The sequence below is a fragment of the Galeopterus variegatus genome, unplaced genomic scaffold (genome assembly GCF_000696425.1).
Source record: "Galeopterus variegatus unplaced genomic scaffold, G_variegatus-3.0.2 Scaffold2287, whole genome shotgun sequence".
NCBI classification, from domain to species: Eukaryota; Metazoa; Chordata; class Mammalia; order Dermoptera; family Cynocephalidae; genus Galeopterus; species Galeopterus variegatus.
The window spans coordinates 14,820-29,189 of record NW_007728398.1 but is presented as its reverse complement, the minus strand read 5'-3'; the positions used below and the strand labels follow the sequence as shown (position 1 = coordinate 29,189).

General features: G+C 34.1%; 1 protein-coding gene across 1 annotated transcript in view; it reads right to left on the bottom strand.

Moving 5' to 3' along the window:
• Positions 1–14,370, bottom strand: part of TBCK (TBC1 domain containing kinase) — a 240,904-nt gene that overhangs the window by 217,488 nt on the left and 9,046 nt on the right. Inside the window, exon 2 of the mRNA XM_008581170.1 lies at positions 10,175–10,247. Coding sequence (XP_008579392.1) covers positions 10,175–10,247 — 73 coding nt within the window. The remainder of the gene's footprint in view (positions 1–10,174; positions 10,248–14,370) is intronic.

Sequence of the window (14,370 nt, the reverse complement as noted above, 5' to 3'; positions counted from 1 at the left end):
TTTGAGTTTAACCCAGTTCTAGCTCAGTACACTTCACTCATTTAAATCACATTCCTGGTCTCAAATAAGATAATAATCTCTGTTACATATATTCCCCATGTCAAACCCAGCCTCCTCTTTTTTCTCACTCTAGTCCTTACTTTTACTCTCTAACTATAGTGCATCTAATACTTCAGTAAAAATTTCAGTTGAGGAGGTATTTGGTTAAAAAAAAAAAAAAAAAGGTTTTCCTAATGGAATATAACAGATATGTCAGCATTTTATGTCAACATATTCACAGGTTCTCTGAACATTCTCTTTTTGTCTATGGACACTGAACTAGTTCTCTCTCCTCAGTAGGGATTTTATTTCAATAAATTCAGGGTTTACTTTACTCTTGATTATTATTCTTGAAAATACAATAAAGTTTAAATTTAGACTTTATTAAATTTTGATTTTCCTAATAACTAGCAGCTTGAGTGACTTAGAAAAATTTCTTTCATTAATAAATACAGACATTAAACATGCTCGTAATTGTTGAAGCGATTAACATTGTTATCATTTCATCTCTCTTTAGAAATTGAGGTATAATTAATAACCTGAAATTTAGATTTAAGTGAAGAAGATTTCAGTACTTCTCTGTATAAAGAATGTGGTAGGCAGAAATCTAAAGTTGTCTACCCAAGATTCCTGTCACTTGGTTATTCAATCAATCACTAGTCTAGGTACTGCTGTGAAAGGACTTTGCACATGGAATTAAGGTTGTTAATAAGCTAACCTTAAAATGGGGAGAATACCCTGAATTATCCTGGTGGGCCTAATGTAATCACATGAAACCTTAAATATAGAAGAGCAAAGCAGAAAAGTCATTCAGACTATTCTTATTTTAACTTTAAATTAAGAAAAAATTGATTTCAGCTTTATTAGACCTGAAGCAGAGAAAGCAGGCAAGCTTGATGGATTTCTGACTTACAGAAATACGACATAATACATTTGTGTTGTTTTAAGCTGCTAAATTTGTGGTAATATGTCACAGCAGCAACAGAAAACTAATACAAAGATATAAAATCTATTTAATACCTCCTCAAAAAAGGAATCTTAACAATCCTCACACATTACACATTTCCAAGAAATGCCTGTTTTCCTGACTGGTATTTGACAAGTTCCTGGGAACTGTGCTCTTGGAAGTCCTAACTTAGGAGTGTTTTGCCCATTTGAGGCCTTGAACCACTCTGTACTAGCTTGTGTAGATAGTTTGTGCAAATGATGTGATTTTTATTGAATACCTGCTTTCTTTCTGAGGGTCTGGAACTTCAGTAACTGTAGTCAGTCACATAGGTACTATGTGCCTATGTGACCAACCCCTGTGTAAAAACCCTTGACACCTAGGCTCAGGTGAGCTTCTCTGATAGATAACACTTTGCACCTGTAGTCACAATTAGTTGCTGGAGGAGCTAAGCACATCTTTTACAACTCCCCTGGGAGAAGACTCTAGAAATCTGGTATCTGGTTTCCTCCATATGCCTTTTCCCTTTGCTGATTTTTGCTTTGTACACTTTTGCTGTAATACAGTGTAACCATGAGTATAAAGACTTAAGAGTCCTGTGAGCACTTCTAGTGAATCATCGATGTTGAGAGTGGTCTTGGGGACCCCAGCACACCACAGTTCCCACCATCTCAGCCACAATGACTTACTAATATGAAGGTACTTCATAAAGTTCATGGAAAAATAAAATTAAAAGATATGACTCTTTCCATGAACTTTTTGAAGCATCCTCATACAAAAGAGAACACTAATTATCACACTCATTGAAAGTCTAAAAAATTTTCCCAAATTTTTAGTAACAAAACTGTCGTTGGCACAATTCTAAGATGGCTTCCAAGATTCTTGCTCCCTGATGTATAAACCTTGCGTAATCTCTAAGACTATGAATATGGTTGATTTTACTACCATGATTGGGTTACGTTATATAGCACAGATGACTTTAAGAAAGGGAGATTATCTGGGTGGGCCCGATCTTCTCACATGAGTCCTGGAAATCTGGGTCTGGGGGTCAGAGACAGAAGAAGAGAGATTCGCATGAGTGAGATGTATGATATGAGGGAGATTCTCCATTGCTGGCTTTGGAAATGGAAAGGGTCACATGACAATGAATGCAGATGACCTCTAGGAGCTAAGAGTAGCCCACGGTTGATAGTAATCAAGGAAAAAGACCTCAGTCCTACAATTGCAAGGAACTGAATTCTGCCAACAACCTGGATGAACTTAGAAGTGGATTCTTCCCCAGAGCCATGAGAAAGGAAATCAACAATTTGTTTCCTCACACCATGAATATATTTTATTTAAAAAAATTTTTTTCTAGGAAAATTATAAACAAATTACCAAGATCATACTTGCATCATACTTTAACCAAAACTCATTTGTTTGGGAAATAAAATTATGGCACATGATTAAAAGATAATAGGGAAATATAATTCAAACTGCATGACTAAAGTAAAAATAGTATTAATTCATTCAATAGGGCATTTGCTAACACATGTATTATACACAAATTTTTATGCTAACAACTTTAGGAGACAGAAAAATGAATAAATTACAGTATGAGTGTCAAAAAGCTTAATTAAAGAAGATAAACCATTCCTTTCTTCTATAATTGCAGGCAAACTATTATAAACTAGGACAAAGGTACCTTACTATTAGAGAGATACAATGTAAAAGGAACTTGGAGGAGGAAGATACCACTTTTGCTCTGGCTTAGAGGAAGGGTACAAAGGAACACAGAGGGAAGTATATTACCTGAAGACGTGCTATTCATTGTGCTAAAGATCAGAGATAGCACTTGGGCAAAAAGTCACAGCTAAGTCTTCATGGTATATTTCAATTCTCTGGCACTCAATCTTCTCAACTATATATTGGAAATAATAAACCTACTTGTACAGTTTAGATACTATTTGGAAATAATTTAGAGAGTCAGACTGAAGTCAGAATCTATACTTATAAAATTCATTTTATTCAGGAAAAAAACTGAAGAACTACCAAATGTTTTTTTGTTTTGTTTGTTTTGTTTTGTTTTGGTGGCTGGCTGGTATAGGGATCTTAACCTTTGACCTTGATGTTATAACAAGCCACCAAATGTTTTTGAGCAGGGAATGCACTGATCTGAAGAATATTAATATTGCAGAGAAAGTAGGAGTGAGTAGAGCATGGAAAGACTGAAGTCAGGAATACCAGTTAGGAGAATGTTGCAATGCAATAGTCAAGCTGTTTGTTAATGAAGGCTTAAACTAAAGAATGCAGAGGACAGCAGAGATGTGAGAAATTTCATCAAAGTTTTATTAACTATACTTGACAACTAATAGGAAATAGGGTACAAGAGGGGCAAAAAGCAAAAGATTGCTGCAACACTCCAAGCCTGGGTGAAGAGCACCTTTTGGTATTATTTTCAATCTTCTTTAAACAGAATAGATGAAACAGAAAGAAAAATATACATCAACTATATAAATCTCTAATTTACATGAATACACTGTCATAATTCTAATGTAGTTTCAAACTGGGGAACTTGAAGGTGAGAAAATGTAGAAGGCTTCAACTTCCACCATCAGCTTATATTCTAAAGAATGTCTACTACCTATTTCTGATGACTATGAACTGTGGCTCATTATCCAACTCTGACCACATTCCAGAATGCGTCCAAATTCTTTGGAGTATATTGTTCAGTGAGTAGGTAATGTTTTAAGAGGGGCAAATAAAACTTACTCATCCAAGTAAGTCAGATCATGTTTTCCATCAGGCTAGTAAATAGTGGCAGACTATGTCTGCTTCCCATCAAAGTCTCTGTGTTAACCTCTGCAATGATGGTATTCTGGTAAATTTTCAAAACCATAACCCTAAAAATATGTGACAAACTACACTTTATTAAAGAAACATGTCTGTACTGCCCTCCCCACCCCCTTTACTTTCAAATTTAAGGACAATGTAGAAACTCTACTGCAAGTGCCAAAACTCTGCTGAGTATCTGTCTAGGAGCTACATCTGCTGGTCAATGTTCACAGATTAAGCAAAAGTACATGCTCTGAATATTATTAACACAAGAGGGAAATACTTTCCACATAGCACCTAGACTTAAAAAGCAAACCATTTCCTCATGCTTGCTTTAATAGGAATGATAAAGGTGTATCCTTTTTTTAATAGTCTCTGGAAAATATTTCAGAGAGCGTTCACAGATTAAGCAGAAGTACATGCTCTGAATATTATTAACACAAGAGGGAAATACTTTCCACATAGCACCTAGACTTAAAAAGCAAACCATTTCCTCATGCTTGTTTTAATAGGAATGATAAAGGTGTATCCTTTTTTTAATAGTCTCTGGAAAATATTTCAGAGAGGAAATGAGATCTAAATTTCTCCACTTTTATGTCTCTTGAATTTGGCTTTAGGATAGCAATTAAATAGATTCACAGGCACCAAATATGAGATGACTTCAAACAAATCTTCCAAATGCTGTACTTTTTTCTTGAAAACTACTGACTACAGGAGGTAAATTTAATTTCATGCCTGTATGTTTCCAAAAAATAATTTTGATCATTTAGCTGAAACGGGAGAGAAATGTTGCCAAGAGTGAACTCTGGCACAGGTAATATATAAAAGCCACTGGAAAGACAGCAGTTCTCTCCCAAAGTTAATTCCTTATATTCAAGCCTTAGTGGACTCTAAAGAAAATGTTGAATGCTTTTCTCCTTTAAACCAAGTTCACAAACTATCTGCACAAATAACATTACTCTATTAAAAACTAACTTGATAACACCTCCATGTCATAGCACAAACTTCTTATTTTCTGTTTGGATAACATGAATTCTCAAAAGGATTTTATGGTCATTAAACTATAAGGAGAGAGAATGTTTGACTTTCTAGTGGAATATGAAACTTCAAGATAGTATTATGTTATAATATATGAGTAACACGGATTACCACTATGATGTTTTAGTACAATACTGCATAGTTTAATATTAAATGCCATGAAAAAAAGTTAGTCAGTAAATTGATGCAAGATTCCTCTAAGTTTCTAGTTTTCATTCCCCTACTCCCGTCCCACCAATTTTACCAAAGATTTAAAATTTTCTTCAAAATATAAATAAAAATATGTGTCTTGAATGATGCTTATGTTTAGAAAATCAACTGAAAATAATTACCAGACTATTGGCAGCTTACAGTTTTACAACAGTTATAGACAGATTGACAAGTAAAAATCATGGGTGTCAAAAACTGCAACCCCATCTGAAAAGATTTCCTGTTTACTTTGCATCAGCTTTTCTTGCAGGTGCAGGGTGCTTACTTTTGGCAGTAGAGGAAAGAACTAATTTATAAGCCTTAAGGACATCTTCTCACTTTCCATAAACAGGTTACAGAATTAATTAAAAGTGCAGCACATCAACTCTACATATGCAACCTGCTCTGTTACTAGAGACTAATGTAATCTAAATATGTAGAAAAGTCAACTAGTTCTCAACAAAACTAATTTAGATGGATGGATCAGATAACAGCTTGGAACTAAAACTGACAGAATCATTTTTACTCAAAGACAGGAAGTACTATTCTAATATATACATAGAAAATATTGAATTTTAGCCTATTACCAGAATGATTAAAAACTAGTATTTTATTTACACAAATGTTTAAATATATCTCACTTTAAAAAATTACAAAGACCTGCAATCACTACCACATGTTCTATTTAAAATAAATGAAAAAGACTATTATAAAATGCAAATGGCATGAAAGACCATATGGTTTTTTCATTTAATCCTATTCATCTTCATATACAACCTCAAAGAATGTGCTTCCATATATATGAGGGCACCTCAAAAAGTTCATGGAAAGATTCATATTATCTTTTAATTCTATTTTTGCACGAATGTTTAAAGTACCCTCATAGTATTTTATCCTCATGAAGACAAACACAAAGACACTGAAGAAAGGTGGCTTCTTTACACTGTAGAAACTACTGATGTTCCCTGTGATGAGATTTATCATCGCTAAAACAAGGATAAAGATGACAAGCACAAAAGATAAAAGTTTTTATGAGCTAATGGATATAATCTTATTGGCAAAGCACTATCAATAATATCCTTATATAGTACAATTGAAATTTTAAAAAAAGGTAAAAACAAAAAAAAGAATGGAGTTGAGGTAAAATGATGAAAATGGAAATTTGTCTTCTGAGTTACCGACTTCTTTCTTTTGCCTCAGTTCTTTTACTAATTAAAGATAGGACATATATGGGCAGAGAGGGAAAAGTAGAGATCAGAAGGAACATTCTATAGTTACTATCATCCTGATGACCAGAGGACTACTCTACTTCTGGCTTATGGAGTCCTCTGGAACTTTGCCTCAGTTCTTTTACTAATTAAAGATAGGACATATATGGGCAGAGAGGGAAAAGTAGAGATCAGAAGGAACATTCTACAGTTACTATCATCCTGATGACCAGAGGACTACTCTACTTCTGGCTTATGGAGTCCTCTGGAACTGCTGGGAGCACAAGATCATGGATAATATTAATTTTCAGGATGTAGAGCAATTCTGACCATAGCATAGCTATGTTCATGAAGACCCTATTCTACCTCTGGTACTTCTGGATATTCCCTGAATACTCTACTCTCTCTCCATAATGTAAACTCCTTCCCTTCATCTGCCCCAAATACCCTAAATGAGTATTGAATAATTTTAAGAACTTCAGTTATTTTTCAGTTAGAATTAATGTTGTTTTAGCATTTCACTCCTTTTTTTAAAAGTACTTATATGATATTTAAGACCTCTGTGGTAGCCAGCCTCTAAGATGACACCCAGTGACCCCTGACTCCAGAAATTCACATTCTTGAGTAGTCCTTTCCCACACTGAATAGAGTTAATGGCTGACCTGTGTAAACAATAGGATATTGCAGAAATGGCAGCATGTGGTTTTTAAAGGTAGGTCACAAAAGGCACTGCAGCTTCCACTTTGCTTTTTTTTTTTTAGATTGTTCACTCTGAAAGAAGCCAACCATCGTGTTATGAGAATAGTCAAGAGGTCTGTGGAAAGGGAGTCAACATAGGGAAGAACTAAAGCCTCTTGTCAACAACTGCTACCTCTTATAAGTGAACAGATCACCCATGCCCAATCAAGCTTTCAGATGACTATAGCCCCAGCTATCTTGACTGCTATCTCATGAGACCCTGAGCTAGAACCATTCAGCTAAGCCATTCCTGAATTCCTAACCTAGAGAAATTATATGAGATAATGTTTATTGTTGCTTTAAGCCACTAAATGTTGAGGTAATTAGTTATGCAATAACTAATTCATACTATTTCTTCTAAAAACCAAGAAATAGAAAGAAGCAAGACACTGGATCAAGCATCGTCATTAACAATATTGTTTCCATATGAGGGATTCAGAAATCAAGCAAAATAAATAACAGGGTTTTTTTTAAGAATTGACATACAATTTACACAGGTGAAATGCATATATCTTTAGTGTACGGTCATTAACAATATTGTTTCCATATGAGGGATTCAGAAATCAAGCGAAATAAATAACAGGGGTTTTTTTTAAGAATTGACATACAATTTACACAGGTGAAATGCATATATCTTTAGTGTACATTTCAGTGAGTTTTGACAAAAGCATGTACTATGTAAGTAATACCATGATCAAGATATAAAAAATTTCCATCACCTCAAAAAGCTCCCTCAAGGTCATACTGAATCAATTCTTGCATTACCCACTCCCGCCACCAGAGTCAAACAATGTTTTTCTATCACCATAGATAAGTATTGATTTTCTGGACCTTCCCTCAAGGTCATACTGAATCAATTCTTGCATTACCCACTCCTGCCACCAGAGTCAAACAATGTTTTTCTATCACCATAGATAAGTATTGATTTTCTGGACCTTCACATAAATGGAAGAATATGATCTTTTGTGTCTGGCTTCTTTGACTCAGAATTATATTTTTAAGGTTCATCCGTGTGTGTGTAACAGAAGTTCACTCTTTTTTATTGTTAATTAACATACCACGATTTATTTTTCTATTCTGATGGACATTTGAGTTCTTCCTAGTTTGGAGCTAATATGAATAATATTTCTGGGAACACTGCTGTACAAATATTTTGGTAGACATGTATTTTTCGGTTCTCTTGGTTAAATACCTAGGCAGGGCTAGGACTAGAGTAAGGTAAATGAGGTAACTAGGAGGTAATTTAAGAAGGAATTTAAGGAGGTCCTGTGCCTAGGAGCAGAATTGCTGGATTATAAAATAGATGTTTCCATAACAAGAAGAAATAGTATGCCTTTTAAGTTATAGCACTGAAATTTTACACTTCTATTTTCCATGGGTTTTTCTGTCTAGAAATCTACTACTTAAAGAGCAATAGCAGGTTAACATTATAGTATAAGAAAACATGACAATATATACTTACAAAGGCAATTGATTAACAGATTATTATCAGATGTAATGCATATTAAAAAATATATTGAAAATAACTTGCTCTAGAATGATCCCTAGATCAAGTAAAGCTCCATGTATTACAGATAAGGTAAATGACTAAGAAACTTGTCCAAGGCTGCCTAGATAGTTAGTGGCTTTTTTATCAGACAGATTGCATTATAATCTTTAATCCAGGTTCAGTTAAAATACTTTTTTCTTAGATAAAGATATGGCTATAATTGTTTTTGTTGTTGTTGTTTTGTTTTCCAGTTTTGGCGGCTGATCAGTGAGGGGATCCAAACCCCTGACCTTGGTCTTACAACACTGTGCTCTAATCAACCAAGCTAACAGGCCAGCCCTACAATTGGTTTGTAATTTTCACATCGACTCACTTTCACAGAGATTGTTTTTTAGCAGCAGTGACTGTAAAGTATAAATTTGAACTACTAAGTAAAGAATAATGTTATTTTGAAAAATCAAAGATTGATGGCATTATAACAATTATAGTTATAAAACCATATTCACTAAATAAGGTTAAGCTATTTCTAAATATATAGAAGAGTCACTTTTATTACTTATGGTCAGATTAGATTTTTCTTATGCAGCAAATAAGGCTATGGTATATATGGTATCAGCATTTTTCATTCTACAGTAGACCACAAAACCAAATCACTTAAAGTAGCATGGAAAGTGCTTTTATTCAATTTATTTGTTTTGCTCTGATCAAATTACTACCATTTAGTAAGATACACATTTTTCCTTCTTGAAAAAGATTTATTTTCATCTAGAATATTGTGGTGATAAAAACAAATTAACTAACGATAGTAAGAATATATTTTAAACTGGAATGGATGATCACAATCCTATAAAGACTTATGACAAGCATTTTTTGTCAATTTAATACAATTTTCTTTAAACATTAAGAATGATTTTTTGATGATTTTAAGATAATTTCAGAAAATCTACGAAGAAGCTTATTTAATAGTATATTTGTAATAAAAGTTTAGACCATATATTCTTCCTGCCCAGAGACAGAAAGTAAATTTATTGAGTCATTGAAATAATTGAATTTAAAGTGTATCATTAAGGAGGTGGAGGGGAAGGGAGTTAGAGAGAAACTGGTTAATGGACACAAAGAATGAATATATTTTGTAATGATGAATATGCCAGCTATCCTGATTTGATCCTCACATGTTATATACAGATACTGATAGTCAACTCTGTACCCCACAAATATGTATAATCAATTATGATTCAATAGAAATTTTTTAAAAACCCCAAAACTGTATCATTAAATTCTACCCAAGCCATGATTATTATTTCTCCCTACATGGCCTTTACTTAACAAAGTTTACTGTGTCCCTTGGAATACCAGCATCCTGTGATAAGTTACCATGTGCTCCTTTCAGGAAAATAACTTAATTTCAGCTAGTGAAATGCTTAGTACTAGGAAGATTTCAAACTTTCACATATATCCTTTTGAGGGAGTATTTTGTTATATATCTTTTGTCAAATACTTTGGAGAAAGCCTACCTCCCAAGAGTTGAACACTGGACAATGTTAATGTGGAATTTCCATGTAGCCTATGAATTCAATTTCCGAAAATGAAAATTTGCAGATTTTATCACTAAAGAAGTAACAGAAGAAACCAAAAACATGCAGTGTCTAGGTAAAATGCTTTTTGTTTGCCAATTTCTGCTTTTCATTTAATTATCCTGATATTATACAGTACCTCATGGGTTTCCTTTCTCGAAGCAAGTCTTCCAGACTCCGTTCACAGTGTTCAGCCACCACAACCAGTCTTTCTGAGTAAAACAAAGCAAATCCATTATATATTTGATAAGCACAACATTTTAATAACAAAATAATATATGGGATCAAGGAAGATATCAACTATCATACAAATAACATTTTTAAAAGAGCTTTTCACTATATCATTACCAAGTATACAGAATAATAGGATAACTGTCTAATAAATATTAAACATTAAATAACAATTCTTTTTCATCTTGTATTTTCTCTAGAGTTTCTCTTGTGTGCATCAGGAAAAACAGAAAAGTTGACCTTGGGAAAAAAGAAGTGATCCTTCTGACACAGACCAGAAGAAGTAAAAGATTGAATAAAGATATAAAGAAACTTTGAAGGGAAAGGGAAATTGGGAAGATAGGTACAGATTGCTTTGACAGTCTGGTTTAAACACCAGGTCTTTGAAATTGAGTTCAGAACTTGAGAAAAGTAGAAATGTCTTGAATTATGACTATGAGGGAAGAATAGAAAATCAACTTGGAATTAGTCTGCAACATCATGGGGCCTGCTGAGATTAAATAATATAAAAATGATGTTAGATATAATCAATATCATGATGTAATTTTTATTTTCCAACAAATCAACTATCTAAGAAAGCACAGTTCTTAGGGCCAACCCATACCTTTTTTTGTCATTCATTATCCGTAGTGACTAACATGTCTGACACAGTAGCAGATCAATAATTTTTTGCTAAATGAATTAATCTAAGAGGAACAAAAGAAAAGTGCAACTGGCTTTATAAGTGGTTGAGGATTTGATAAGGCTATTTCAAGAGTTTGGCTTAAAAAAAATGGAGTGTTGTGAATATCTATGCAAAATGGGTTCTGAGTTAGATAAGAAAGAAGATTAATACAAAACACAGTGACAGACTGAGACAAGAGGAAGAAGTAAAGGTGCAAAGAGGTTGGGAATACTGATAATAGTGAAGAGAAGGTTTGGTCAAAATGAAGTAGCAAAGGTGGGAAAAAGAAACAGCAGAGGATGGGAAAAGGGAAGTTCATAGGAGATCCAGTGCATGGAATAATTCTCAGTAACAACTTGTTCAAGGTATGGTCTTGCAGGTGGGAGTAGAGATGAAGAACAATGGAGGACAGGCGCATTCATGTGAGATGTGAGGGCAGCGTACTATCTTGGATATCTTGGAGGTTGAAATTGTCTAAGGTGGTGGCATTATATAGAATGATCTGAAACACAGAAATTTAAAATGCTATAAAAGAAAGCTATCACTTTTGGATGAAAGATTCCAACTGAGTAGAAAGAAAATTAAATAGCAGAAGATGAAGTTAAAGAGCAAGTTTAACAGGAATATTTAACCAAAACTTAAAGAAAGTTAAATTTGAAAGAATACTGAATAAGAAAAAAAAAAAAAAAAAAGGAAAAAGAAAAAAAGGAAAGAAAACTATGAGATAAAACATCAAGTTCTTCACTCAATAAAGAAAACAGCATGCAAAGCTGAACTCCAAGCAATTTAGTACAACTGTGAAATTCTTAAAGGAAGAAGCAGATACTATCAGAAAACCAAATCAGAAGACTGTATTCCTTTGCTTTTCATCTTGCCATATTTTGTCAGTTTTCCCACAACTATCTGGCTCACTTCCCTCAATCTACTGTGTAGGCTCTTCTCTCAAAATTAAAATGCTCCCAGTTCCTCCAGCTTTAATTCTGGGCCATCTTACTTATTTACCTCCACGTCTGAAAAACTCTCAAGCATAGAACCCTCTTCTGAACTAGTCTTTTATAGCCAACTTTTTGCTCTAATATAAGAGTCACCTCAAACTCAAGAGAACCAAAACTGAATTTCTAGTTTGCTCTCCAAGTCTGTTACCTTTAGGACTATTTCAAAATAAATGGTATCTCTATCCAGCCAGCTGCTCTAGCTAGAAACTTAGGAATAATCTCCCTTTTAAGAATCAAGAGTCATGCTATTTCTTTCTCCCAAGTATTTCCAGAATCTGTATAGTTTGTTCCATCTGCCACAATCTGGGTCCAAACCGGCATTATCTCATTAGATTACTACAACAGTCACTTAACTGATGTTCTCACATTAACTCTTATTCTTCTCTAACCCATTTTCACATTAACATCCAGGTGATTAAATAATAATAATAAATCTGAATATGGAACTCCCTCTCTCTCTAGCTTCATCTTCTGTCATTTTATCTTCAGTTACCAACTTTCATCTACACTGGTCTTCCTTCTCCCTTCCTGCCTTAGGGAACTTAGGTTCCACGGGTTCACATTGCCTGAAATGATTTCCCTATTCTCTTCGCCCAGTTAACTCCTAACATGTAACATACTGTTTAAGAGCACAGACTATTTGTTTGGGCTCAAATCCCAGTTTTACTACTATGTGACCATAGGGAAGTTTGCTAACCTTTCTATGCCAGTTTCTTCTTGTGTAAGATGAAGAAAACAATAGCACCTACCTCATAGGGTTGTTGTGAGGATGAAATGAGTTCACAGGTAACATGGACCTAGAATAGTGTCCGGCACACAGCAAGTACTATCTAGTGTTACCTTTTATTATTATTCATTCTTCAGGCCTCAGGTAAATATGACTTCTTCAAGGAACACTTTTCTCATCCCTCAAATTCGATTTGCTATGCCTGTAATAACCCTATTCTACACTGTACGTTTCTTTTGTAGCACTGTTTCAACTCTAAGGATTTGTACACATTTTTACTTAATGTCTTTCTTCTGTATTTGATACTACATTTTGTGATGACAGGAAGGATGTTGGTCTTTTTTTTTTTTTTGTCTTTTGTCTTTTTCCGTGTCCGGCAACGGATCACAACCCTCAGTGTCGCCCCCGTACTGGACCGGGGACCGGCAACGGGATTGCAACCCTCGGTGTTGCTCCCGTGCCTCACTCAGCCAGTGAGCGGGAACCGGTCTGTATGTGGGATCCGAACCCTCGGGCGGGAGCGCCGCCGCGCTTCCCAAGCGGCGCACTATCCAGTGCGCCACCGGGCCGGCCAGGATGTTGGTCTTGATCGGTAGTGCATCACCAGTGTCTAGAATGTCACTTAAACATATAGACATGTACTAAATGAATTAACTTGAACAAAGGCATGATGCGGCCATTAGAAAAGAACCTCATAAAATGGCAGTCATTATCTACACAGATCTGTCCTGTGTAGAAAATTACATGCTTTTGTTGTAAACTACAAATAATAATACCTCAGCTGCATTTATAAAACAAAAACATCAAAATTTATTACAATGTGCATGTGCCATTAATTATTTCAAATTGCATATTCATAAGTCTCTGTATCTGTAGATTTCCAAAGTGTCTGGCACTAGACTAAAATTTGTCAGGCTTCTTTTAATAACTGTTTCAAAATATCATAAACCAATCTTTGCTAAAGCTAAAGATTCTATGGAACTTTTAAGCATTGTTTTAAAACTGCTGAGCCATAATCCTTGGCAAAATATCAAAGTTTCTCCCAGAGGTAATGGAGTATATATAAAAACAATGTTTCCGACATGAACCAGTTTTTTCAAGAAATCATTAGAGAGTCTTCATTCTGAAACTCTGGACCACTGTTTGAAAGTAACTTCTGTTTGTTATAAAAACAATACAGTATCACAGAATAAAATATTTGAGAATCATATAGTCTCACAGAATAAAATATCTGGAAATCATAATGTGTCAAATATAAATCAGAGATATAGTGACATTATTTATAAAATACAAATGTGACATTAAGATGAACTTTGAAGAGTAGAACACATAAGAACTGTGAAATAATCTTGCTTCTAACAAAAATTTGATGATTGTCAGATATCATGTAGCAGGTCTAGCCTGAACTGTGTGTTTTAAGTTAATGCTAAGAAACTAAGGAAAGTACAAAATTAAGTAAGAAAGATAATAAAGGAGTGTAATAAGGGGGGGAGGGGATAAAAGAAATATTTTTTTAAGGCATGTTTTTAAAATTTAGATAGATGAATTGTGAATGTCTTAAAATAATATAAAGGGTTATTAGAATATAGTTTCTGCATCATTCTTTTGTTATTCATGGTAAAAATTGAGACTAACTCATCACCTTTAAAATGCTACATTAAATAAATGTTTATATATAATACATAAATATTTTACTGTGCTTAAAAACAGTATTAGTA